This window comes from Theobroma umbraticum, unplaced genomic scaffold (assembly GCF_002168275.2).
Source record: "Theobroma umbraticum cultivar Fairchild unplaced genomic scaffold, ASM216827v3 scaffold_4.1, whole genome shotgun sequence".
NCBI classification, from domain to species: Eukaryota; Viridiplantae; Streptophyta; class Magnoliopsida; order Malvales; family Malvaceae; genus Theobroma; species Theobroma umbraticum.
The window spans coordinates 764,573-791,472 of record NW_018397258.1 but is presented as its reverse complement, the minus strand read 5'-3'; the positions used below and the strand labels follow the sequence as shown (position 1 = coordinate 791,472).

The window sequence follows — 26,900 nt, the reverse complement described above, 5'->3', positions numbered from 1 at the left end:
AAAATGGTGTAATTCATCCACCGGAAATCAAGAATTGCATTAGGATGAACATGACTGATCCTCCCTTTAGAATGGCTTTTAGAGGTAGTCACTTTCTTTCTATGGCTTTCGCATAATATGACCTGGCAAAGCAGACAGCCGAATACAGAGTTCGATGGAAATGAGGTCGGATTATTTGATAGCAGGATTTCGTGGTAAGAATGCCAGGCAAGCGCAGGCAGTAAATCAGACTGAATCATTGGACATCACAACCTGACAAAACTGGATTCGACACTTCTCGATACTCAGCTTGCTTTCCCATGTCTAGGGAAAAATCTTAAATCCTTCTTTTTTTTTTTGGGTTTCTGAAAAATCAAATGGGAACATCAATACCACTTGTTTGAAATAAGCACATGTACATTTTTCTAGGCTAAGCTTTGAAAGACATCTGGTAAAAGGAAAGAGCACGTTTCCAATTTTCATAGCTTTCAAGTCTTTTGAACAGCTATTCTACCGTGCAAGAAGACTGTAGGAAGGCAGATCCTCCAGCCGCGTTATATCTTCCAGTAAAAGCTCCCGTTCCAGTTGACGACGTGTGGCTTTCATCACTGTCTGTAAACGAAAAAACATACCAGAGAGAAAGAATGATCCAGGTAAGAGCATGGTTTCATCTCCCAAAAAGAAATATTTCTGGTTTGAAGGATATATACATTGAAGTCCATGTAGGATGCACGCATAGCAAGCCACTGATGGTCCATTAGCTTGAATGTGATGCAATAGAGAAGGTCAAACGCTGATTCGTTTTCTATCAAATGCAAACAGCACGAGCATGGTTTTTAGCAGAGCTAACCTCACTAAATGACTCGAAAAGGATTACTGGCAAACTGGCAATACCTGAGAGGAACTTTAAGAAGGTTGCTCCAACCATTGTCCTTGGTTTGACTGTAGAATTGAAGCACACTGTTAACTGGTGAAAAGTATCAAATAGCAATCTTAATGCGAAGGCTTAGAAATGAGAATGGCTTAAATTGAGCCATATCCACACATGACTAGGACTCAAATTCACTGCTCCACAGGCAAAAATTTTGCAGAGATCTGTCCTTCAGATACAGTAATCTAAGATATCAGAAAAGAATTCTAGCATATTACCTCTTGCCAACGATACATACCTGCTTCAAGATCAAGCATCTGAATGAGCATAAATGTGATGTTCACACCAGCTACAGCAAATGGATATTCCCACACAGACCGATCACCTTCCTGCTTCCGAAGGAGATCCTGGAAGGATTTCTGCATTGAGATGTTAATAAACACCTTAGCAATGGATGAACAAAGGATGATTAGGATAGAGGTAAGTTATTAAACCAGCAAAGATAGATTTTAAAATAAACAAAATGCAAATGAATTATTTTCCCAGAAATCATGATAGCTATAATTAATGATCATTTGAAATGGCTGTTTTTGTTATCACATCATTCTACATAACATTGATCAGTTCAAGTGATTGCTTCACCTTTGCATTTACAACTACTGTTCTTTTTAACTCTGAAATTGGAACAATCTATTCATTGCATGCATCATAGCAATTCAATTCCAAGTACCCTTTTCTCAACTATCATATTGAGAAAAAAAAACACAAAGAGCCTTCAAAATACTGGAGAAAACCAAGGAAAGTAAGACATTTTGTCGAGCAATTCAAGATAAGAAAAGCACGTACTGGGAAACTCCTAGCAAAGAATAGCAAATTCTCCAACGATATAAAACCACCACCCCTGTGAGATAAATCCAAATATTAAAAAGTATCACACAGATAGAAACCCATCCTTTAACGAAAGAGAAAATGCACAAGCGACAAAGTGGAATGGAAATAAAAGGGAAATAGTAACTACAGTACCTAAAATCGGTAGATGGATCCTTCCCTTGCCACCCCATTTCCTTCCACTGTTCAGATATTAAACCACGAAGTACTTCTTCAGGAAACGCAGCATTCCATAAGGCCCTTAATGCATTCTGTAATAAGCACCAACAATGAATTAGAAAATAAATCTCTCATAAAGCAGGATTGCTGATTATAGATTTCAAATTGCATCCAAAGGATTGATAGCATCAGTCAAAATTAGTACCTGATGCTCAGGGATTGAACTATCATAGGCAATATCTATACGGTTTTGCAGCCTCTGCAAGCAGTCCTCCTGACAACATAAATGCCAAGATTTAATGATTGATCTTTTGTTCCAGCAAATGTAAAACTACAGAGTAAAATTCAGAATTTTCTAAGAAATCAATCAACATAATACTTGAAAATCATGCTAACTTAGCAGAAACGGGCAAATTGAAGGACAATAATACATAAGCAAATAAACCCATACAGCTAAAACAATACAGAAGCACGCCATTTTTCCATACTTCAATAATGTTGCTAAACAATCTTAAGATTCAAGTGCTTGGAGAGCCATTTGAGTAATCATGTTGCAAGAAAAGTGATGCTAAAAATCTCTAAATACATAGGTGATTTTTCAATAACCACTTAAATCACTTATTTCCTCAGTATTTCAAAGTAGAAAAGTACCCCTCCTGAGCACCCTTTCAGAGAGGCAGGCCACATAACAATGTCTATAGTATAGGATATAAGCACAACTGATAAAAGTCAAGATTAAACACAAAATTTGGGCTCAGATGTTAGCATTAAACAACTTGGGAGATCTCATCAGTCAAAGCAATCAATGGCATACCATGGTACTAGGGAAGCAAATGAGAAATCCTATCATCAGATTTCTATTTCTGAAGAGGATAGGGAGTTATAAAGTATACATAAAATAGGCAAATAAAAGCTGAAAGAGCAATGAGGCACCCAGCATGGTTGACAGGGGTAGAGATCATAAACATTACCTGGGCAGGGGTTAAATCAAATGATGGACGAGCATCACTCTCCCTTCTCTGTGCACAAACACAAGATAGACCTCGCCCCAACCATGCTGCTGATCCTGCCACAACCTCAGCTGTAACAAAATAAAACACTCTACTAATGAAAATGCAGTTACTAAATCTTCATTTACACTGCTTTACAATTTCAAAAGTAACAGTATCTAAGACAACCACAGATTCAAAAAGATGGTTCACTTCAGCTGCTAATAGAAACAAAAACAAGAGTGAAAAAGCAAAAAGGAGAAAAACACCAGACAACCATCTCAAAAAAAGATTAGAATAGTGAAGCAAAGCTAAAATGTTTGCTACCACACCGAGAAAGGTGTAAAATCTTCATTGGAAGTAGCAGGTGTAAAATCACTTAAAAAGGGGATGCACTTATAAAAAATGAAATGAAATGATTTATCTGAGGCTCAAACTTATCTTCTACAAGAATGACACAGATTCGGAGTGCTAAAAACTGAAATTTAAGCAAGTTTTGGACCATGAACAAAAAGTGCCATATGATGAAAAGAGCTAAGAATTGATTTATGACAACTTCATCAAGCATGAATGTTGCAGCCTTGAACTGTACTAATGAATGGCTTCTATATAAGAGAATCACGATCTACTTGAAGAATAGAGTTGCATGAAAATTATTTTAAATTTTGCAGATCTTAGAACCTAAATAGAATGAAATGCAAGCAGTTTTCAATCCTAAGCGTCAAAAGTACTCTAATATATGAAAAAGGAAAAGCACACCTAATTGGCTTTAAACTTTATAGATCACTTTCTCTATAGTAATGACTATTTCTCAATTTCACGCAAAAGGCTTTGAAACAATAGAATAGCATCAAGCGATGCAATTATGCCCGCCAATCTAGCTTTGCCTGTGCTAAAAGTCAGATAAAATGTGTGATTAGATATAATTTAAATCTCTAGCATATGAAGTATTTTAAAGAAAACATGAAAAACCACGAAAAATTGGGTTCATCAATACAATCAAAATTTCCAAAGATTCAAAGAGGAAAATCGCAGCAAAGAGAATCAGTACACCAACCAACTCACCAAAACAAATTTGAGCATCAGCACACATGAAGTAAGCGATAGTTTTTGGCAACACTCAAAGCTCACTACTCCTCACAGTTTAAATTTGCAGATCCGAAATTTACTCACCGAAAAAGAAAAAGAGAAAAAAAAAGAAAAAAATCAAAATCAAAAGCGTCTTCTACCTTCAGAGAGAAGGTAGGTTCAGAGAGTAAAGAAGAGTCATAAAAATATTTCTACAGACTATAAAGTAGATAGGTGAAGGAATTGTACTGTGTGTTAAGAGTGAAAAATATATATAATTTATATATATATATATATATTAAAAAAGTAAAATAAAATAAAAAGCAAAAAACGGATTTGAATTTGAGCTTTGTTACCAGAAGTTGAATGGCAGGTGTTGCCTCGCTCGAGACCTTGAGAAATCCTCCTAACAGCGACGAATGAACCTCCTCTATCGTCCATTGTCACCTCTCCTCTTCTATCTCCTTCTCCCCTTTTACACAGACTTCACCATTTCCATTCTCTTCCTGTCTCTCTTCTCCAAAAACCCTAACAAACACCTTCTCCAACTGTAATCAATGAGAAAAGACAGAAAACAAAACTCCAATTAAAAAAAAGCTGAAAAGGCGTTCCAATTTTACTTAAACCGAAGGAAACGATAAAGGATGTGAGAGAAGCACATCCAAACAGTTACCGAGACAAACAGCGAGGCCGTCCCCGATGAACTAGAACGTAAAATGCAGGTAAAAAAACAGAACGAAACCGGATCAAAAAGCCGGCCACGACTGAATCAAACAGAACACGGAATGTTGATTTCTTCGTCAGTAAAAAGGATCAATTATGCCACCAAAAAAAATTTGTAAGCCAACAATGCTTCGAAAAGCAGAGTAACTGAAAACTCCGATCAGTGGCTAACTAGATTCTTGAAAAGAAAAAAAAATGAGACAGAATCTAGAGAGAAAAAAAATCTTTAAATGATAAAAGGAAAAAAAGCTAGGGTTTTCGAGATCTAAAAAGCGACGGTTTCCATTGCAAGCACGAAGCTCTCTCTCCCCTTACTTTTCTCTCTCTCTCTCTTTAGCGCCTGTTTGTTTCGCTTCGGGAGGTTGTTTGGGGAGAGGAGTGATTTTTTAGAGAGAAGAGGAACGGAGATTACGAAAAGGTGGGGGGATTTAATTAGGTAAACGCACCCTCTTTTAGTTTAATTAATTAATTTTTTATTTTTATTGATATATTTTGTTTTCTTTTAATCTTTTTGCCCACTTTTTAAGGTGAGGTAAAGAATCGTGGAATGATGGTCATCGGTTGCGCTTTTTAACAGAAAAATTTTTGCCTCTAGCGGGAAAGGAAACCGCGGGTGGGCCATTTCGGTATTTCCCCCATGGGCATTTTTGGTATTAAAACAACTTATTTTCAAATTTTTACTAATATTGTTACTTAGAAGAAAATAATTATATTCAAGTTTATAAATACTCAGTGTAATTGATAAAAAAAATATTTATTGTGTAATTTTTGGTCTAAACATAAATATTTTATAAAAATATTATTAATTTAAATAGTAAAATATATAAATTATGATAAATTTTTAATTGAAATTTTAATTTTTATTTATTTTTAAATAGATTTATAATTTTAATAAAAATTTAATCGTTGTCAAAATCGCTTAATACGTGATTGACAATACATTTGATAATGTCATGTGAATAAGATGAAAAATGAAATGAGGATTAAAATATGGGTAAAAAGACAAAATTACCTTAAGGAAAAAAGGAGAAATGTCACGTGGGATGTTAGGGAGGAAATGGACCAAAGGCACGATGGGCAGAGTTCAATTATGTGGGAGACCCCCCCTCCGCGCGGGTCACCCCCCCCTCTCACCCCCCCCACCCCCCATCACAGTAACATCATGTGTACTTTGCCTTTGCTTATGATAAATACCTCCAAATTAGGGTCATGGTCCACACGCATGGCTCCCCCCACAAAGTTGTGCTCCTTTACGTGTGTCTCAAACTTGCATGTAAATCCTTTTCCCTTTTGCAAACCCAAAAATAAAAGCATGCTTTTTAGAAAACCTTTTCTTTCTTTTATTATTGAAAACCTTTCGTGGCATGTATTTTATAATTTAAAAAAAACAAAATTAATCAAATTTTGAATATAAAAATTAAATTAACGAAAACATATGAATATAGATACTACTTAAATACTTTGACCTTTGATAATTTTAATAACCAAAATTTTCAATTTCACTAACATTAAAGTACTAATATTAATATTCTTTTCATCCCTTTATTTATTTATTTTTTATATTTAAAAATATAAAATATATCAAAATCAAAATATTTATTATGATTTTTATAAAAATTAAAAAAGTTAAATATTTACGAACGGACTGACAGGATAAATATTAATTTTTCCGTGCACTAGCACTAAGTTTTAATGCTCTTATCTTGACCTTAATATAGACATGAAAGTAGTGATTTTATGAGTGAAATGCATGGATGAAACAATCATGATAGATACATTGACACTTTCTTGATTGCAAAAGAAAATTTCTAGCGATTAATATCTCAAATAATTGTGGCTTGAAGAGGGATAAAGAAAAGATTTTATGGATAGGGATGTTTCTGTTCATCATCCACCATCCTAACCAATAACCAATGAATTCACTAGCTTGGAATGCATGTGACTTTGTGAGGACCAATGCATATGCACAGGTTACCAAATTGAGTGGAGAGAAGGAATGGCATCTTTGCTTGGGAAAAAGATTTTTAGGGGAGTATTGTTAGGTAAGGCTATCCAAAAGTGGATCAATCTTTCTTTCCAACTAAGCATTGCTACCATGATGGGTGAGACCTTTGGCTGGACAACAAGCTTGTGGACAAAACAATCGTGCTCACTATGACCAAGCTCGCCTAAAAGAAGAGAGAGAGAGAGAGCCTTGTAGGGTTCTTTGCCATGCCTTTCACACAAAGAATTTTAATGTTTTGGAACTCATATTGTTAGGAGGAAAAATCCCATATGGTTAATATTTAAAAATTATACGTTATATATCTTTCCTTTGAATGATACGTCTTCTAAATCGTAATGATTTAATTCTTAATTAAATAATATTACGTAGTTTGATGTATTCTAAAAACTTTTACATTAAAATCGTTTGCATTGGATTTTTTTTGTTAATTAGGCTTTCGAATTTCATAGGTGGTTCTAAATTTATTATTTATAGTGAAAATCGTAAAAGATAATTTTTTCATAGAAGATAAAACCGTAAAAGTTTAACTTCAAAATAAACAATATCTCATGATCAAATTCATTTCAAAAATCTTTACATTAATCTGATCCATATTATAATTATGGAATATTTTTGATTAATTAAGTCTTTGATCTTTATGTGGTAAGAAAAACGATCTCAGAATTTTTTTTTATTAGTATGATATTGACTTTTTTATAAATTAAAGATAATTATCATTGATGTTTATATTACTTTTAATTTAATTGTTTATATAGAAAGATATGGCATAATCTAATTTGATCTACTTATAAGCAAACCACTGCCAAGATACTAAAAGCCAAGAGGTTAAATTAAGGTCGTTCACCAATAAACTAAAAGCCAACCAAAGCAGATATATTCAAATACCTTCTAAAGCAATAAATAAATAAATAAATAAACCTTGATTCCATCAAGCTGGTGAGCAGCTTTCAGTCAAGTCCCAAAAGAAGTAAAAAACTGAGCGAAGATTCCAATTTGGAAAGAAAAGTTAATTACCAAACAACACTAAATCACAAAAAAAAAAAAAACTTATTATCTTGGATTTTTTTTAATTATGGTAACAATGAATTCTTATTGTATGCACCACCAAGTGTAAATTATTAAATCCCAGATTAGAACCCAAGGTTTTTGATGAAAAAATAATTAATATTTTATAATAATAAAATTTTGACCTTGGTCTTTTCTTCGGCTTGCTTTGATGTAACACAATAATGAATAAATAATTCCGATAAGATTAGGGATAATATAATAAATTAAGAGAATAGGATCTCGTCACCATAATTAGAATTAACTTAACTAATTAAGGATCTTGATTGAATTGTTCTTTCGGTTAGGTTATCAAAAGATGGCGTGAGAATTCATTAAGTTATAGGTACTTGCACAATAAATTTTGGTCATAAAGATCCACCAAGGGGGAACATTGCCCAACATAAACCTTATGATTTAGTCTAAATTTAAGTCAAATTTGGATGTGGCTGTCATGTTATGCCTGCTAACAACTTTATTTTTATTCCTTGCCTGCTCGAGTCGAACGTGGAACCTCTCTTCGGTCAAGATCTTTGTTGGGTCATAATCACCCTGTGTCTGATGGATATACCCCATGATTCATGTTGGCTGTTAACTGTTTAAGCTAACAAATAAGAGATTAGGCAGTTTGGGAGATTTTTTTTATAATTAATCATTACAGATATCATATCAATGAAATGAAAGATGAAATGAATTTGTTAATTAAAAATATAAATTTATAATAAATAATATTTAAAATTTATCTATCTATTTGAAATTCTTATAACAGATACCAACGTCGAAGTGACCAAAAATAAAAATAAACGCCTTATCTTTAAAAATAAAAGAGTCATTATAATAAAAGATATTGTATAATTAAATGAGATAAAATGTTATAAATTTTATATTAATATAAATAAGTATTTTTTATTTAATAGATATAAATATATTTTTTAAATTAAAAATATAAATTGGTGACATATTAACTCGTAACAGCATGGTTAAATATTGCGAAAGGCTACTAAATATAACAAGAGGAAAAAGAGGCAGCAGAACCACATGGAATGGGGTCTATGTTCAAGAAGCCAGAGGGGGAATTCTTGAACAGGGCCTGAACTGAGAAAAAGCTTAGAACCAAAGGTATGGAGCATGAGAAAAGGTGTCTCACTTTTCAGGTGACAATGAAACCCATTACCATGGAGGATGGAATGGTATGTCTGTCCCAGAAAGCACCTTTCGGTTTTCTTCCACTAAATTAGAATTTTAAATAAAAAATAAATTTAAAATAAATTTATATATATATTATTAATAAAAATTAAGGTTCATTTATAAAAAAAAGAATTAAAATTGAAAATTATATTTAAAGTAATTAATGAATCTTAATAAATATTATATTAATTATAAAAAATTTATAAAAAATATGTATAAAATTAAAATTTAATATTAAAAATTATAATTTATAATTAAATTTAAATAATAAATATTTTATAATTATTAACCGAATCTGATTATAAAATATCTGTAACAAAACTTCCTCGAGGCCTAAAACTGCTATGGGCCTCGGCATAGCTGAAAATGAGTAATGGGCTACAGAATTGTCTCTAAAGAATTGGGCTCATGCAAGAGGCCCTATAACTACATCTCTGTCTGCTTCTTCCTTCTCTCGGTCGGAATCCCTGTGTAGAAATTATCCACCTCCACTCCCAAACAAATGCAATCACCATGTCTCCGCCTCTGCAAGAATTATTGTCTAGGGTTTCACTTTCACCAACCCAATACTCAAACCTTCTCTTGTTCCTTGTCTATCACTTCCAAATTACCTAAACCAAAGAGCGCTAACAGACGACTCATAACCCAGAGCCAGAACAGACCCAGCAATGGCCACGACAAGACAAACCCGAAAGGGAAGGCGACAGTGAAGGGGAAGAAAGAGAATGTTTGGAGCATTGACAATGAGATGGCGAAAGCATCTTCACAGAAAGAGAAAGAGAGGGAAAGAAGCAAGCAGAGGAGGAGGGGGAAAGGGAAGAGAGTGGTTGGGGGTAGGAAGAACAAGATTGGTAGAGTTTTGGTGTCTGGTGCTATGTTGATGGAAGTTGAGACTGTTCTCCAGACTCAGGTACTTTAATAGATACTTCCATTTGTTTTACTGATGTATTTGTTCACGCTTTTGGGATATATTGTTTATGTTATAATTTTTGTGTCGAATTGGAAACAATGATCAGAAATGTTAATAAATTTTGATATGGGAAGTTCAACAGTGTACTTATGGAGCTTATATTTTTCTGAATATCTTGTTACCATTTCTGGAATGTTGAGCGGTCCATGACTTGAATCAGAAAATGGAGTTAGTTTCAGATGAGTTTTTGTTCTGAATTACTGTTAGTTATAGATATAGACGTTGTGTAGCTAAATTTGGCATGTCTAGTTTGAATCACACACTGCCTCACAAGAGTAGCTTTACGGTATTCGATTCTATATTATCATTTTGTGTTTCAAACAGTACTTCTTTTGAGGTTCTTGCTGGAAGTTCTTCACTCTTTGCTGTTGTCAATAAACTGAAACAAGAAACAAATTGGTCAAAGAGGTGCCATGATATTTTAATTGCTGGTGAGGTTTCAAATTTCCAATTTGCTTGCTATTAAAATATAAAGTAACTTTTAGATGCCCGTACCTTTCTTTTTTTTTTTTTCCATTGATTTTTCGTTAGTTTTTCAACCTGACTTTCAAATTCCATCTTGCAAGAGCTTTTTAGTTTTCTTTGGCTTCCTTAAGATGTTTCAATTTAATATTTGATGTATGCATGATTCCCATATAGAAACTGTAGAGCCTTTTAGGGAAAAATGGTTTCTTAGAGCTTAGCTCAATGAGAATGGCTTTATTTGATTTGTTTGTTTGTTTCTTTCATTGTTATGTCGTCTTTCAGGAACCTGTGATAAAACCAGCATGGAATACGTTTGCAAGTAGTGTAAGTGGGATATGGAAGGGTGTTGGAGCGGTATTTTCACCCATCACTGCTGAAATGGAGCCAATTGAAATTGGAAACAGGAATGAAAACTTGTATGACTGCTACACATTTGCCCGCATTGAGGCAGTTCTATCTCCTGCCGGAAAGACTTCTGAAATCCATAGGAAGATAAATTGGGTTACTTTAAATCCCCATGGTGAAGTTCCACTGGTGAAAGAAACAGTCAATGACAGTATGGTGAATCATGTTTTGCCCAATTTTGAGTCTTTTGACTTGGCAACTAGTGATGTTATGGAAGAAGATGTCATGGGCAATGAACCTGGTCTTGTATTCTTTGAGGTATGATGATCAATTAAGATTGCTATATGGATATTGAATTGTTTATATAAAATCAGGGATAAAATGACAGTATTCTCCTACTATGAAGAAAATGACAGACTTTCAGTCCTTTTGTAGCTTGACTTGCAGTACTCTTTGCAAGGTATCAGTTCGAATAAAATGCTCTTATTGTATAAAATCCATTAGCAACACATTTTCCTAGATCAGTAGGAAGAAAAGTAGACATTATCTTAAGAACTCTGATTGTTGAGGAGATTAGACTACTTTTTACCACTTTCCTAGAAAGGATGTATATAAAAATTTCCAATGAAAGATGTTGCTGATGTGAAAATTTCATGTAAATAATTGTTACTATTTTCTTCTCTATGTTTTTCTGGATTACTAAGATCTGTTACTTAATGGTCTATAATTGGTTAACTGACAGGATGGATCTTATTCTAGGGGACCCCTTGATATTCCTGTTGGTGACATTGATGATTCTAAGTATTACCTTTCTCCAACTTTTACGTTTGAACAAGTAAGTTTTGCTTCTCATGTTAGTTTTATTATTAAGGATTTGCAACAGGTCAAAATATTGTAATTTTGCTTTCTCTTCAATTTTACTGGCAATAATCGGCAAGCAACTCTGTGCATTAAGATTTAGGCCAAGGGTATTATGAATTGTTTCTGTCACTTAGACTAATCAACAGACATCTAAATATTTTTTTGCAAGTAATTGATTTTTACACACGTACAGATATATATTCAAGTGGACAAAGCCTTAGTTATTTTATCAAATTATGATTGCAAAAGTTTCCATTTTTCTTTAGACAATTGTCAATTTGAGCTGTTTAGGCATGCATTCATGTACGAAAAGTCTATGCTTTTTTCCCCTTTGTTAAAATAGACCAGAAAACCTCAGAGGAACAAACTAATTAGTACAAAATGCATTTTGATGACATTGATGCAGAAATGTCATTTGTAAATTAGAAAAGATCATTCGAGGCTGCAGTAGACTCTTTTCAGGAGTCTCTATCTTGTATTTATTGAGGTAATGGTATATATAACTCTGATTGTATGATTTTTTTTTACAAGATTTTCTGGATAACTTGTATTTAAACATGTGAGAAATGTGTTCTAATTAAAATTGGATGGTTGAAGATGTAATTTATTTTTCTGATATTTACTAAAAAGAAGAAAGTTATTCACTTTGATTTGTTGTATAGTGTTTGGTCAAAGGTTGCCACAAAAGGCTCCGTATTGTTCACACGATTGAATTTGGTAATGGAGGTTCAGATGTACAGATAATGAGAGTTTCTGTTTACGAAGAAGAGTGGGCGAGCCCTGCAAATCTTCAGGATCAAAGGTATTCCTGTACTCCATTCTTGTCCAGTTTCTAGTTTGCTGTGTAATTAATCTGATATATGTTCTGAATTCCAAGATTCAAGCATTAAAAAGTCAAAATGATTTATGCTGACTTTATGCCTAGGGAGGTTATCGGCATAGGAAGTTCATCATGGAACTGATTTTGATTGTTGTAAATAATGAACAGTGATCTGGAGTTTGATTTGAAGCCGTTTTCTCAACGAAAAAGAACCCAGCCATCAGAGCTTACAGGGCCATGGAAGGTGTTTGAGGTTAGTGCCACTCCAATATATGGTGACGAGATTGAAGCTGCAGAAAGCAATGGTGCCCCTTATGTGTACCTTTGCACAGAAACCTTAAAGAAGAGGAGCTTGCCTGAGAGTTCAGTCTACTTCGGAGAGGAAGAGATGCTAGATATGCAAGATGCCACTGTTCTTTGGCTGCCTGGTGGTGTGACTGGTTATGTTGATGTTGATAAGGATGGCATTCTTACTATTGGAGTCGGATGGTACTCAGACGAGGGAATCAACCTTGTTATGGAGCGTGATTATGGCTTAGATGGGAAGCTCAAGGAAGTCCGATGGAAATCTGAGGTAAAGAGAAGGTGGTCTGATCCACTTCCTGTGTAAATATGTATCTCAAACTTTTTCTCTCAATGTTAATTTCCCAACACGAAATGCCTTGTCTACATTTGACATATTACATGTACATGTAAATTGTTACATTTGAGATAAATAAATGTTCGACGGATGTGCAAACACCTGTACCCACGTAAAGTTACCAACAACCTGCTGAACAAGAAAAGAGCTCCGGTGTGAGCTGCCTGAGAAAAATCGAGAGCTTCTGATCTGTTTGAAGTTTGCTTGCTGACATGCCTTCATGAAAGACATCTCACAAATATAAATGGGAACAAGAATGTTCTGAAGATATCATTTCTTTTGAACTTACATTACAGGGACAAAGAATGCATCAAAATAATGAATTCTGTTAACTTTCTTTTACATGGATTGCCCAGTATACAAATATTAAATGGCTTACGTAGGAGTTCACTTGGCATGCATATTTATAGACCAATTGCTTACCCCATGTTTAAGTTGATCCAGTTGGTTTGTCAATTGGAGCAGAGACAGATTCAAGATTAAGATCTCCAACTCCCTTGGGTGGACCGATGCTGCAACGAGCTGTGTTGTGCAGTTCAATGGCATCTTTTATTTTTTGAAACTGGAGACCATTTTGAAAAGATCCAGATTAAGTAAAGTGAAAAAGCATTTGGTATTTGATATTGAATGTTTTCCATAATGACACAGTAGCGTAAGAAAATTGACCATTGAAACAAGAACGTTGGGCAAGTATGAAACATTATCTATGCTAACAAGAGCAAATAAATGGTGAATATTTCAACGAACATGAACCCATTTTATGGCAATTTCATATTCTTCATTTGGACCATTTTCAAGCAATCAATGGGAAAATAATTTCTCAGGTCAAACACCAAGAGCAGAAAAAAGCAAGCAGAAACAGCTCACCTTAGCAAGTGAACATGAAAACGACTCCAGTTGTCCATCTGCTCCTCGATAGAAGTGGAAATAAGGAAGCACCTTAACATTCAAACTTTTACACATAGGTTTGTTCTCATCAAAATTTACTTTGAGGAATATAATTTCTGGATGTTCTTCAGCGGTCTTGCAGAGCTGAGAGATTGTTTATAAGAAATATTAGGAGAAAATAGTTACAATTCAGGAATAGTTTTAGAGTATCAGAAGAAAGTAGCCCTTATGATGCATGTCTTTGTACCAAAATAAGTTTTACTTCTATGAAAACGTTTTTTCCCTCACCCTGTATTCTACCAGAGGAGGCACTGGGGCATCCCAAGCAAACTGAAGGCAACCGTGTCAAGCTAACCATCTTAACATCGATGACAAGTTTACAAATGGGCAACACAATAAGCATGGAAGGGTATATAGACAAGGCACTCATTATATCCTAAAGATATGTCTTCTGCACAAACCTACAACAAAAGTAAATCAAATACTACTATCTAGCACAGTTCTTCGATTTTTTTTTATGTCAACCAATATCTTTCAGGCCCCATCTGGCACCACTCCAAAGAAGGCATTCTGACTCCTACTAGACATGAATAATAACATGATTTTTTGGTAACCACTTCTTCCTTAAAGTTGCCAGATGGAAAGAAAAGATACAGAATGAAATGAGAATATTATATTATTAGTTACTTTAAAGAAGGTACTACTATATTACACAAAGTAACAATAAGTCAGTACCCAATTAAAACCTAAGGCCCTAGAAGGGGTGAATCAGGATAATCATACCTTTTAACATTTTGCCTAACTTGGTAATATTCATAACTTTATCACCAATTATAGCAACCAAAACTTTTATGAAGACCATAATTTTGTCCATCATGAATCTTGACCCTGAATTGATCATAAAACCATTAAAAAATGAAAGCAACAAATAAGTTACCTTTGGAAATAATGCTCTGCAGGAAGCACACCAAGTTCCATAAAATTCTACAATAACTAATCTATCTCCTGCTTGACTTAAGGCATTCAAAAATTCTTGTGTAGAATGAATATCAATCATATTTGGTCCTGCATTCCTTTCCCACCATTTTGGTTGTTCAGTTTTGTCAACAGTTGCATGTACCTGAAGTGAAGGAACTTGATTAATGGCATTGTCCCATAAATAGGAAAAATAATCAAATTTATATTACTCAAATAGTATTAAGCAATGTCAGAAAAGTGTTGTGAGACGTGGTTGAGAACTAGTAGGTGATTTATCATCTGCAAGAAACATCCCATTATGAAAAGATGTGAATGTGATGAATCACATTGCAACTACCGAGACTCAGAAATATCAGCATGGAATTTCAATACAAGTGATGTACTCACCTTCTAAATTTCTATATCCATTGATGCTTGGTCCAATAACTATATATTTTGATTATTTAGATCAGTAAAATACAAAACTTATGCTCCCAGAGAAAAACAAGTTGGCAGTTAGTAAAAGCATCTTGCACAGTAGGAGAGGGTGTCAAATCTCCAAACCACCAACATCTAACAAAGTAATGTAGAATAAACCTCAGTTACCCGAAAAAATATATAGAATAAACCTGGTATCTAATGCTACAAGTAGTAGAACTGTTATTTAAAGCATGCATGCTACAAACTGGTATACAGCAGGAAGGCTAAAGGTTGTCCGCTTTCATGTTAAGTAGCTAAAATCAACATAGTTACCTTGCCTCTAAATCAAGAAAAAACGTCAACAGGAAACCCTGAGAAGAGCCTTACAAATGGAATATCTGTTACTAAAAATATAAAATTTCCATATAGTCATGATGGGCAACCAGAACTACCAAAGGGTCGGCAAATTAGAGAAAAGTCATTACCAAAAGTTCACTTTTAAACAAGAATATTTCAGAAAGTACAAATCTTTGCATCAAATACCCATATTTAGCTCAAACGGAATCTAAAGCTGCCTAATTCCAATAACGGGTTTACAAAACAACTCTTTATCCTACAATAAAAATCATAATTACCAAATAAAATGGCACAAGGAAACACTTTTAGCAAATGGGTATTCATAATTTTCCCTAATGAATTGAAAATAGAAATTCAAAATCAGAAAGAAGGCCAAAATTTTGTACCTTGAATGAGAGCGATTGCCCTCTGGGAGAAAAAGCAAGGCGACCAAGACCACTAGAAGAAGAAGAATTGGAAAGAGGATACATTATCTTATCTAGATTCTGATTGGTTGAAAGACACGGTTGAGGAGAATTCGACGTGGAGGCAAAGGAGGTGAGCAGTGAGGGAGAAGAGAAACGAAGCGAATGAATTAACAATGATGATGATAATCGAATAACATCTGCCATCAAGAGATTGAGAGAAAAAAAAAACAGAGCTTTGGGTTTTGATCTTTATAGTATGTAAGTGAATTTATACTATACCTACATCAAGATCAAAATTCAAAGAGCTGATGAGAAAAGGCGCCGACGAGTAACAGGGGAGAAGGGAAGGAGATAGTTTTGGTTGAAGGACGTGATTTGACGGAAGAAGACGCGCCACGTATGCACCTTCATTTCTTACGTTGCTTTTCCGCTCCCCAATACGCTGTCGTTTGAGGCTTCATACACTCTTCACTCTGAGCTTTGCCAGAGGTGTTCTTTCTTTGACAACGATTATGAAACTAATGCAGTTCATTGGTAATTCTTAATATTCAAGACATTTTGGCACCTTGTTGTTTTCTAGAACTTGATCATATTGTGATAAATTTAATTAATTGGTGGTTGTTCAACTTTAAATATATTCTTGCAGATATACATCATAAGAACAAAAGCAAGGACACAGATGAAATTACAGAGCATTTTCATCAAAGTGATTCCTTATTGTAAGATTTTTGCAGACCCTCAGCTACGTTTCCTTTCTGGAGCTAAAGAAGGCTTGGGAGGCATTTGCAGTGGCTCTGAAGTATTTTCAAGCATCTCCACCACTTTGGTCATGGAAGGACGATCTGCAGGCTTCAGTTGTATGCACCAGAGAGCAATCATGATCATCCTGTTGCCTATATCCTTTTCCTCAGCTGTCGCATCCTCGATTTCCATTTCACCCTTTTGTTCTAGTTGATCATAAATCCATGATGGGAAGTAGATTTGGCTCAAATTCTCCACGAACGGATTGAGATTTTTTCTTCTCCCAGCTATTTCCATCAACAACATTCCAAAACTGTAAACGTCCGATTTAGAGGAGATGCCTCCAATATTTTTATACAGCAATTCTGGAGCCATGTATCCCATAGTTCCTCTAGCATTTGTCAGAGAAACTACACTATCATTTCTTGGATACAACTTGGCAAGGCCAAAATCAGAAATTTTTGGAGTAAAGTCTTCATTAAGAAGAATGTTGTGAGGCTTAATATCAAGGTGCAGAATCCTCATATGACAACCTCGGTGTAGATATTCAATCCCATGAGCTATGGCTAAGGCAATCTCATACATTCTGCTCCAACTTAAAGTGCAGACGTCGTCTCGAGAGAACAGGTACTTGTCAAGAGATCCATTGGCCATGTATTCATATATGAGAACCTTTTTAGATCCTTCAAAGCAGAATCCAAGAAGTTGTACCACGTTGACATGACGGATTATCCCAATTGTTCTCAATTCATTGATGAAATCTCGCCCATCGCCCTTGGCCTCTGCCAGCACCTTTACTGCAACTAGACAACCATTTGATAGCTTTCCCTTAAATACAGAGCCAAAGCCACCTTGACCCAGTTGTTCGTTGAAGCCTCCAGTCATCCTCTTGATGTCAGAGTAAGAAAATTTTTTGAGTTTGAGGTTCTCATAGTTTCGCAAGAACTCTTCAACATATTCATCGATTGATGCTCTTTTCCTCCATTTATAAATTAGATAGAGAGACATGCATAGGATTCCAACGGCAGCTCTTATCAAAATGAAATACCCTTCAATATGGTAAAAAACAAATGCAAATGCCAGTTCAGAAACAGTTAAGACTGAAAAGAAATACTACTATACATGATATCTGCCAAATGCTGTTTATCATTGGTATTTGTCAAGATTAATTAAGACCTTCTTGCCCAGAGGAGTTTAGAAATTTCGTGCAATCTCCTCCTTTTTCCTCCTTAACTGTGCAAGAGGGTAATAGGTTCTTTCACTTTCTAGAAAACAGATTTGTTAGCCATATAAAATGTCATGATCTAGCCTGAAATATGTTATATGAAAAACTCACCAACAATTTTCAGTACGAGTCCTATGTAGCCTGTAAGACAGAGAAGGGGGCGAGGGCGTGTGGGGACAGGTTAGAGTCATGCTAAGAAATAAGTGATAATGTTAAATTTCAATGGAAACACAGGATTCATTTATTTGTTCAAATTGAGTCTTAAAACGCAGACCAGCATTATTTCAATCATGTTTATGCAAGTTTACATAGTTGATGAATTATTGGAAAGGTTATTTGGAGGCTTACCCTGTATCGCGATCCATAAATAACGTACAAAACCTGCAACAGCAACAGATAAATCATTATTTCATATCTAAAAATGATAAAAAGTGAAGTTAAAAGAATAATAAAACAAAAGGTGCATGGGAAGAAAATTTGGTGTCTAAATTGGCTCCTTGGCGGATGTTTATCGTACTATTTCAATGTTTTATTTAAGGATTCTTACTCACAATTAACACTCGTCAATGGTCCTCTGCAGCAGATGCGCTCGGAGTCACCAATACCATCTGAGAAAGGACAATATCCTCCATTTGATTCACAAATTAAAAAAAAATAATGACTCCATGAAAGCTCATATCCCATGGTCAATTTCTTGTGGATATCAGCATATGTGAGATTCCCAGTTGTTTGAATCACCGCCGGAGTCATCAAGAAATAGTCACAAGAGCTGGATAGGGATGCTGCTTGCAGATCTCCAAGAAAAACATACAGATGGTGAGCTTGTGGTAGGGAGGAATTGGTTATGCAAGGAGATGCGTCCAGATATTCAGGAGAATTCAGTGTGGTTGAACAATTAAGATAAATCATGGTATCCTCTGTTTTTAAGGACAACCAGTATGGCCGATCGTCGTCGTAATAGTTCACAGAGACATGACTAAGGTTGCTTGCTGTCCAGGCATAACGGGGAAGGGAGGAGCAGTCATTTGTCTTTAGACCAGGATCGACGGCATGAAGGGTCTCATTATCGTATGAGATGGATTCGATATAAAATTTACCGTAATCTATTGTTAACACGGGACGCTCATGCTCACAAGCAAGTTCATACAAGGAATGTCCGCAATTTGCAGGATCATTTCTTAATCGAAATGGATATTGTATTAATAAATTTCCACAAAGAGAAGAACAAGATGATTGTTTCCTAGAATTGCAGACTGGAAGGAAGAACAAGGCTATAATTAGGAGGTTAAGAACTGGCATGGCGAGAAGTCTAGCAAAGCGAGTCCTGAACCCACTTTTAATAGTTCGTACATGCAGGAATCAGGATCTCCTTTGTTTATTTATTTTATCGAACACTAATCAGTAATCCCTTTCTTTCACCTCTTTTTTGGCCAATTGTAACATTACATAATTGACTTGGTGTTTTGTGTCAATGAAGGTGTTTCAATGAAGATTCATATGAATTGAGATGAATCCTCCTGGAAAGGGCGAGGTGTCGGTCAATCCACGCTCATCGTGCGACTTTCTTTTTTGGTGAAAGGGTGCTATTCATAACGTCAAAATCAGAGAAACGTTTTTCTCACGGGGAGGTCTTTGAGCTGTTAGATGGTACTAATATAGTCTAAGCTTGAAGAGTTTTTATGCTTGCTTTGTATTCAGCAGCTCTGCCCTCTACAAAATGACTTTACAAAGTGTTACAGCCTTTCATTTAATTATCTTTCTCTTATATTTACGCCATGGAGAAGCTGAGAAATCATGTCCAGATGTAGCTTGCAGGGAAGGAGGTCCTTCCGTCCGTTTTCCCTTTTGGCTTAAAGATCGACAGCCAGAGAGTTGTGGTTACCCAGGATTTGAATTATCCTGCTCTGAGAGGAACGAAACACTGATTGAATTTCCATATTCAGGGCAGTTTTCCGTGCCTGTAATAGATTACGAGATGCTGATAATTTACATCGGAGACCCCCAGGGTTGCATGGCGAGAAGGCTTAAAAACTTGACCGTCACTGGTAGTCCTTTTACGAATTACTGGCTCGACTATTACGTACTGCTCAACTGCTCGTCAAGAATTCAAAGGTCATACCCAGAAACATTCCTGATAGATTGTCTCAGCAGTTCCAATCATCTTGTTTATGCTGCCTTTTCTTCAACTTACATGAGTCTTGATCTTCTATTTTCTTGCCACTTTATTGCAAATGTTACCTTATCTTATATGGACTATTACGACCGATATCTCTTGGAACCAACTCCTAATTTTAGTTATTTTTACGACCCTTTGACTCCTAATTTTGCAAAACTGTCGTGGGAATTTCTGGGTTGCGGTTTTGATTGTCATGAAAAAGGAGGAAAATGTCGATTGAAGGGAAATAATAGTTTACAAGTCGAATGTTTCAATGAATATAGTCCTCCAAATGGAATTCGCCAGAATGAAGGTACATCTGCTTTTAATTTATTCATTTTTTTATTTTTAGCGTATTGCTTTATTGGCTCGCTTGACTCTTGGTATGGGGCGGGGACCGTGGGATCTATATTTAAACCATAAAGATAGTGATTTTCAAACAAGATTATCAATTTCATTTTAGGTATTTACTACAACGTCTCTAAGGCTAAAGGTCGTAATGCCTGAAAAATCATTACTGCAAGGCATAGAGGAGGAAGTCGTTAACGTCTATACTATAAAATCGATTTTTGACAAAATAAAAAAAAACATATGTGGTAGAATCATAACTATAAAATACGACTTTAATCGAAATACATACGTTTGTTTAGGTATACGGATAGCTTAACTCAAGTCAACCTTGATATAGATTTTGAAACTTAATCCATTCTAATTAAATTATTTTATTAATAAATAATATATCTTTAATTTTAAAATATTAATTATAAAATAAACTTTTATTTTATTCAATAATAAAATAATTAAGAAATAAGCTAATCAAACTTGAGGTCGACTTCTGAAGAAGAATTCTGCACCAACCTACCAACACTTCAAATTAATAATGCGCTTTATACTCTGTTCTCTTTGCTCTTACTACACAATTTACAAGACAGGATAGTTTGCATGATTGAAAAAAATGGAGGGAAGGAAATAAAAAAAAAAAGGGGAAAGGGAAAAATTCATCTTATTCCTCCCCATATCTGATACAATTGATATATTGAAAAAATAGTTACTAAAATTACAGTTGAAATCATCATTAATATTAGTTGAAATTATCATTATTATTAGTTGAATCAATGTTCCTTTTCATACTCTCTGCTCATTTATAGGGTGATTGGATTTTAAGAATGAAAATGTTTAAATCCACCAATTTCTTTTCCTTTTAATCTTTCTACTATATTGACAAGGAAAAATGTTCTCATATACTACTTTTATACTATACATATATATATATATATATACATATAGTGCTTTTATCTTGACACATTTTTTTTTAATTTTATCTTGCAAGTGAAATTTCATTTCTCTTTAAAATTTGTTAATACCAAGAACGAATTAACCTTCAAATGATATGTTGTTGGAATTCCAGAACCACTACTTCCTTTTGCAGATGTCTAGCTTAACATGGTTTTAGTTTATAACCTCCAACTATAGTTTTTCTATATTTCAACAAAGACATGGAAATGTTGGTTTTCTAACTTCTCATCGTTTGATTTTTGCGGTACAATCGCAAGGACCTATCATCAAACGTAAGTCTATATCTCGATTACATATGCTCTTATTGTATTAAATAATTATACCCAAATTACGTTGAAACTTGAGAGTTTCAACTTTAGTTTTTCTATATTCCAACAGAGACACGGAAATATTAGTTTTCTAACTCGTTATCTTTCGATTTTTGCAGAGAAATCAGCAGGGCATATCATTAAAGGTAAGTGTACATAAATACCCAGAGTACATATGTTCTTATTGTATTACGTTGTCATAGACAAATTACATCCAAACTTATGATCAGCTATGAATTGTCTGCAGAAGTAAGCATCGGAATTTCAATCGGAATTCTTACTCTAACGCTCATGGTCACATTAATTATCTTGTACTTGAGATCAAGAAGAGCAGAGGCGGAGGAGAATCGAAAGAAAATTAAGAAATTTTTGGAAGATTTTAGGTCTCTCAATCCAACAAGATACTCATTTGCAGACATTCAAAAGATGACAAATGAATTCAAGCAGAAGCTAGGCCAAGGAGGCTATGGAAGTGTATTCAAGGGTGAGCTTGAAAATGGAGTACCGGTGGCTGTGAAAGTACTGGACAACTCCAAAAGCAATGGAGAAGATTTCATTAATGAAGTCAGTACAATTGGAAGGATTCATCATGTCAATGTGGTTCGATTATTGGGTTATAGTGCAGATGAATCAGACCGAGCTCTCGTCTACGAGTTCATGCTAAATAAGTCACTAGATAAATTTATTTTTCCAGCGAATTCAAGGAGGCCGAAGCTTAGTTGGGGAAAGCTTCAAGATATTGCCATTGGTGTTGCCAGGGGAATCGAGTATCTTCACCAGGGATGTGACCAAAGAATCCTGCATTTTGATATCAAGCCACAAAATATCTTGTTAGACATGGACTTCAATCCCAAGATATCAGATTTTGGCTTAGCGAAGCTTTTTCCGAAGAAGGAAAGCGTCGTGTCCATAACTGCTGTCAGAGGGACCATGGGTTACATTGCACCAGAGGTTTACTTCTCCGGGAACATCGGAAATGTATCATATAAAACAGATGTTTACAGTTTCGGCATGCTGTTATTTGAAATGGTTGGAGGTAGGAAAAACAAGGATCTGACAGTGGAAAACACAAGCCAAGTTTACTTTCCTCAGTGGGTTTACGATCGCCTCGCAAGTGGGGAGGATTTGGGAATTAAAGGGGAAAAAGATGGAGATGCTGACATTGCGAAGAAGTTATCAATTGTGGCGATCTGGTGCGTACAATGGGATCCGAGCGATCGTCCTCCGATAAGCACTGTAATTCAGATGCTGGAAGGAAGAAAAGGAAGCTTACCCCTACCACCGGATCCTTTTGCTTCCCTCAGCTCGGAAGCAAGTGACATGAATGTCCCATAAGCAAGCCATTCCTGGTCAGAATGAAAGTGCACTTGTGCACCAGTGAACTTAAGGACTCCTATTTCGCATCATTATGAAAGAATTGTGAACTATAGTGATAATTTGTGTAATATGGTAGTATTCTGTTAATCAGTTTGACACTTAAGCATTGTCATGTTAAGATACTGTGACAGTTCCAAATTGTTAATCGCAGAAATACAGCTTCTTTTCTTGGTTTGCATCCTTCATTCCTTCTGCATCGTTTTGTTTTAATTTTTTTGTTCTTGAAAAAGCAAACTTTGGTGATTTCATTACTAATATGATATTAACAAAAAATTACCCCTTTACGCTAGTAGCGCAGAACGGTCCATGCAGAGTAAAAAAGCCACTTCCATGGCTTGTTCTACGCATAGGCAAACAATACCAGAGATCCGGTTGCCCATGGGATCAGCCACCAAACCCAGAAAACATAAAACTCCCTTGTCCAACCCAAAAAAGGAGACCCCAGAATTAGGACGTCTGTCTATATATTAAACTTCTTTACACCATCATCCCTTAGCGCCTTACCGAAACCCAAAGCCAAGCTCTTATCAAACTCCAACTGCAAAGCCATAGATTTTCCATCTACTATTAATTTTAGTAGACATTTAATTTAGCTGTTAGTGGGATTTTTTTTTGGGTAAAATCTGTGAATCATTTTTCCATTTCTTGTTAAAAACATCCTGTTTAAATAATTAAACCTTTGTATTGTCATAAACATCATAAAATTCTTAAGATCGATTTTCGCTGCATCTCATCCTAAAATATATTTCAAAAATAAAATAAAGTAATCATACTTTAGTACATGAGTTTTCCTTTTGTATGTTTGCATATTAGTCCTGAAATATGATTGGGCCAGAGAAACTAGACGACCTCATGCAGTCAGGAAATTCAGGCCCTTATTGTTTACCCGCTGGGCCGTAGCCTAAATGTTCCAAAAACGTTAATACTAGCCCAAAACAAAATCCTAAAATGTCAGCTTTTGTAAATTTAGACATGAAGTTTTCAAATTGAAAATTCTTATAAATTTAAATGTTTTAGTGTGAATTACTCCACTAAGATTGTTCTGGTGATTATGCAAAATCCGCTGCAGATTTAGATTGAACTCTTTTAATTATTGCATTGAAACTTTTATTGATAAGCATGAGCCATGCAATTTTCTGTGAGATGTAGTATTTTAATGACAGGTAATTAATTCTCAATATTCAAGACATTTTGGCACCTTGATGTTTGCTAGAACTTGATCATTTGTGCTAAATTTAAGTAATTGGTGCATGTTCAACTGTAACTATATTCTTGCAGATATATATCATAAGAACAAAATCAAGCACACACACGGAATTACATAGCACTTTCATCAAAGTGATTCCTTATTGTAAGATTTCTGAAGACCATCAGCTACGTTTCCTTTCTGGAGCTAAAGCGGGCTTGGGAGGCATTTGCAATGGCTCTGAAGTATCTTCAAGCATCTCCACCACTTTGGTCATGGAAGGACGATCTGCAGGCTTCAGTTGTATGCACCAGAGAGCAATCATGATCATCCTTTTGCCTATATCCTTTTTCTCAGCTGTGGCATTCTTGATTTCCACTTTACCCTTTTGTTCTAGTTGATCATAAATCCATGATGGGAAGTAGATTTGGCTCAAATTCTCCACGAACATTTGAGAATTTTCCTTCTCCCAGCCATTTCCATCAACACTATTCCAAAACTGTAAACGTCCGATTTAGAGGAGATGCCTCCAATACTTTTATACAGCAATTCTTGAGCCATGTATCCCATAGTTCCTCTAGCATTTGTCAGAGAAACTACACTATCATTTCTTGGATACAACTTGGCAAGGCCAAAATCAGAAATTTTTGGAGTGAAGTCTTCGTTAAGAAGGATGTTGTGAGGCTTAATATCAAGGTGCAGGATCCTCATATGACAACCTCGGTGTAGATATTCAATCCCATGAGCTATGACTAAAGCAATCTCATACATCCTGCTCCAACTTAGAGTGCAGACGTCCTCTTGAGAGAACAGATACTTGTCAAGAGATCCATTGGACATGTATTCATATATGAGAGCCCTTTTATATCCTTCAAAGCAGAATCCAAGAAGTTGTACCACGTGTACATGGCGGATCATCCCAATTGTTGCCACTTCATTCATGAAATCTCGCCCATCGCCCTTGGCCTCTGCCAGCATCTTTACCGCAACTAGACAACCATTTGATAGCTTTCCCATAAATACAGAGCCAAAGCCACCTTGACCCAGTTGTTCCTTGAAGCCATCTGTCATCTGTCATCTGTCATCTGTCATCCAGTAGTTTTGCAAGAACTCTTCAACACATTTATCGATTGACGCTCGTCTCCACCATTTATAAACTAGACACGAAAACGTGCATGGGATTCCAACGGCAGCTTTTAACATGGTAAAACACCCTTCACAAGGTAAAAAACACAAATGCAAAGCAAGTTCATAAACAGTAAGACCAAAAAGAAATACTACTATACATGATATTATCTGCCAAATGTTGTTTATCATTGGTATCTATCAAGGTCGATCCTTTTTCCTTCTCAACTGTGCAAGAGGGTAAAAGGTGGAAGATGGCACATGATATCCACTTCTTTCACTTTCTAGAAACAGATTGAGTTATATAAAATGTCATGTTCGAACTGATGATACTCACTTGGTTCAAAAAACAAAAACATATAACACAAATTTTCTAGCCTGAAATATGTTGTATGAAAAACTTACCAACAATTTTCAGTACCAGTCCTATGCAGCCTGTAAGACAGAGAAGGGAAACAGATTAGTGGCATGCTGAGAAATAAGTGATCATGTTAAATTTCAAAGAAACACCGGATTCATTCATTTGTTCAAATTTTGAGTCTATGCTATGTTAAAACGCAGATCAGCATGATTTCAATCATGTTTATGCATATTTACATAGTCGATGAATTATTAGTAAGTTTATTTGGAGGCTTACCCTGTATTGTGCTCCATAAATATTGTCCAAAACCTGCAACAGCAACAGGTAAATCAATATTTCATATTTGTAAATGAGAAAAAGTGAAGTTGAAAGAAAGAGCAAACCAGTCAAAAGCAATCTAATGACACTTTTAGTGGTCAAGACTCAAGAGCCGAACAAATGGAGCATGCGAAGAAAATCTTACTCGATTGATGCCTTAGCGGTGTTTATCGTAATATTTCAGTGTTTTATATCCTTAAATACATTTTCTTAGCAACCAAAATAAATCATTAAGGATTCTTCCTCACAATGAACATTCGAGAATTGTCCTCTGCAGCAGATGCGCTTGGATTCACGAGAATCATCTGAATAAGGACAATATCCTCCATTTACTGCACAAATTAAACAAAAAGATTGACTCCATGAAAGCTCATATCCTATGGTCAATTTCTTGTGGATATCAGCATACGTGTGATTCCCAATTGTTTGAATCACCGCCGGAGTCATTAATACATATTCACAAAAGTTCAGGGATGCTGCTTGCAGATTTCCAAGGAAAACATACTGAGGGTGAGCTTGTGGTAGAGAAGAATTAGTTATGCAAGGAGATGGGTCCAGATATTCGGAAGAATTCATTGTGGTTGAACAATTAAGAAAAGTCACGGTATCCTTTGTTCCCGAGGCCAACGAATATCGCTGATAGTAGGGGAAGTTGGAGTTGAAGTAAAAATGGGAGTCATGACTAAGGTTGTTTGCTGTCCAGGCATAAAGAGGAAGGGAGGAGCAGTCATTTTTCTTTAGACCAGGATCGACAGCGTGAAGGG

At 35.3% G+C, this 26,900-nt stretch overlaps 6 protein-coding genes and 1 pseudogene across 14 annotated transcripts in view; 3 read left to right on the top strand and 4 right to left on the bottom strand.

The window, feature by feature from the left end:
- Positions 1-187: 187 nt before the first annotated feature.
- LOC110413355 (uncharacterized) lies at positions 188-5,103 on the bottom strand. 5 transcript variants are annotated; one of them, XM_021424129.2, is made up of 11 exons: positions 4,628-5,103; positions 4,311-4,502; positions 2,869-2,978; positions 2,103-2,171; positions 1,874-1,989; positions 1,697-1,751; positions 1,149-1,269; positions 874-921; positions 690-740; positions 494-591; positions 188-344 (listed from the first exon to the last, which is right to left on the bottom strand). In XM_021424129.2, the coding sequence occupies exons 2-11, from the start codon at positions 4,393-4,395 to the stop codon at positions 285-287; spliced, it is 813 nt and encodes a 270-aa protein (XP_021279804.1). In that variant the 5' UTR covers positions 4,396-4,502; positions 4,628-5,103; the 3' UTR covers positions 188-284. The 5 variants fall into 5 exon arrangements, with proteins under 5 accessions (XP_021279804.1, XP_021279803.1, XP_021279802.1 ...); XM_021424128.2 differs by having other exon boundaries at positions 303-344; positions 830-921; XM_021424127.2 differs by having other exon boundaries at positions 303-344; positions 690-784; positions 4,628-5,101.
- Positions 5,104-9,360: 4,257 nt separating this feature from the next.
- On the top strand, positions 9,361-12,995 carry LOC110413155 (dihydroorotate dehydrogenase (DUF3598)). 2 transcript variants are annotated; one of them, XM_021423874.2, is made up of 5 exons: positions 9,361-9,824; positions 10,632-11,012; positions 11,437-11,529; positions 12,296-12,357; positions 12,544-12,995. In XM_021423874.2, the coding sequence occupies exons 1-5, from the start codon at positions 9,417-9,419 to the stop codon at positions 12,983-12,985; spliced, it is 1,386 nt and encodes a 461-aa protein (XP_021279549.1). In that variant the 5' UTR covers positions 9,361-9,416; the 3' UTR covers positions 12,986-12,995. The 2 variants fall into 2 exon arrangements, with proteins under 2 accessions (XP_021279549.1, XP_021279548.1); XM_021423873.2 differs by having other exon boundaries at positions 12,218-12,357.
- An 18-nt stretch (positions 12,996-13,013) lies between these two features.
- Positions 13,014-16,402, bottom strand: LOC110413156 (thioredoxin-like 2, chloroplastic). Of its 3 annotated transcripts, none has more exons than XM_021423876.2 (5): positions 16,024-16,402; positions 14,841-15,023; positions 13,883-14,047; positions 13,439-13,577; positions 13,014-13,144 (listed from the first exon to the last, which is right to left on the bottom strand). In XM_021423876.2, exons 1-4 carry the CDS (start codon positions 16,246-16,248, stop codon positions 13,446-13,448), a joined length of 705 nt encoding a protein of 234 aa, XP_021279551.1. In that variant the 5' UTR covers positions 16,249-16,402; the 3' UTR covers positions 13,014-13,144; positions 13,439-13,445. The 3 variants fall into 3 exon arrangements, with proteins under 3 accessions (XP_021279551.1, XP_021279550.1, XP_089639187.1); XM_021423875.2 differs by having other exon boundaries at positions 13,035-13,147; XM_089783061.1 differs by lacking the exon at positions 13,014-13,144 and having other exon boundaries at positions 13,154-13,577; positions 16,024-16,400.
- A 219-nt stretch (positions 16,403-16,621) lies between these two features.
- LOC110413154 (rust resistance kinase Lr10-like) lies at positions 16,622-19,318 on the bottom strand. Its single transcript, XM_021423871.2, has 4 exons — positions 18,562-19,318; positions 18,359-18,391; positions 18,122-18,151; positions 16,622-17,834 (listed from the first exon to the last, which is right to left on the bottom strand). Exons 1-4 carry the CDS (start codon positions 19,307-19,309, stop codon positions 16,783-16,785), a joined length of 1,863 nt encoding a protein of 620 aa, XP_021279546.1. The 5' UTR covers positions 19,310-19,318; the 3' UTR covers positions 16,622-16,782.
- A 371-nt stretch (positions 19,319-19,689) lies between these two features.
- On the top strand, positions 19,690-23,299 carry LOC110413153 (rust resistance kinase Lr10-like). 2 transcript variants are annotated; one of them, XM_021423869.1, is made up of 4 exons: positions 19,690-20,478; positions 21,719-21,733; positions 21,889-21,915; positions 22,017-23,299. In XM_021423869.1, the coding sequence occupies exons 1-4, from the start codon at positions 19,728-19,730 to the stop codon at positions 23,102-23,104; spliced, it is 1,881 nt and encodes a 626-aa protein (XP_021279544.1). In that variant the 5' UTR covers positions 19,690-19,727; the 3' UTR covers positions 23,105-23,299. The 2 variants fall into 2 exon arrangements, with proteins under 2 accessions (XP_021279544.1, XP_021279545.1); XM_021423870.1 differs by lacking the exon at positions 21,719-21,733.
- Positions 23,300-24,516: 1,217 nt separating this feature from the next.
- LOC110413242 (rust resistance kinase Lr10 pseudogene) lies at positions 24,517-25,653 on the bottom strand (annotated as a pseudogene).
- Positions 25,654-26,805: 1,152 nt separating this feature from the next.
- Positions 26,806-26,900, top strand: part of LOC149527336 (rust resistance kinase Lr10-like) — a 2,556-nt gene continuing 2,461 nt past the window's right edge. Inside the window, 1 exon segment of the mRNA XM_089783031.1 lies at positions 26,806-26,839. Coding sequence (XP_089639157.1) covers positions 26,806-26,839 — 34 coding nt within the window.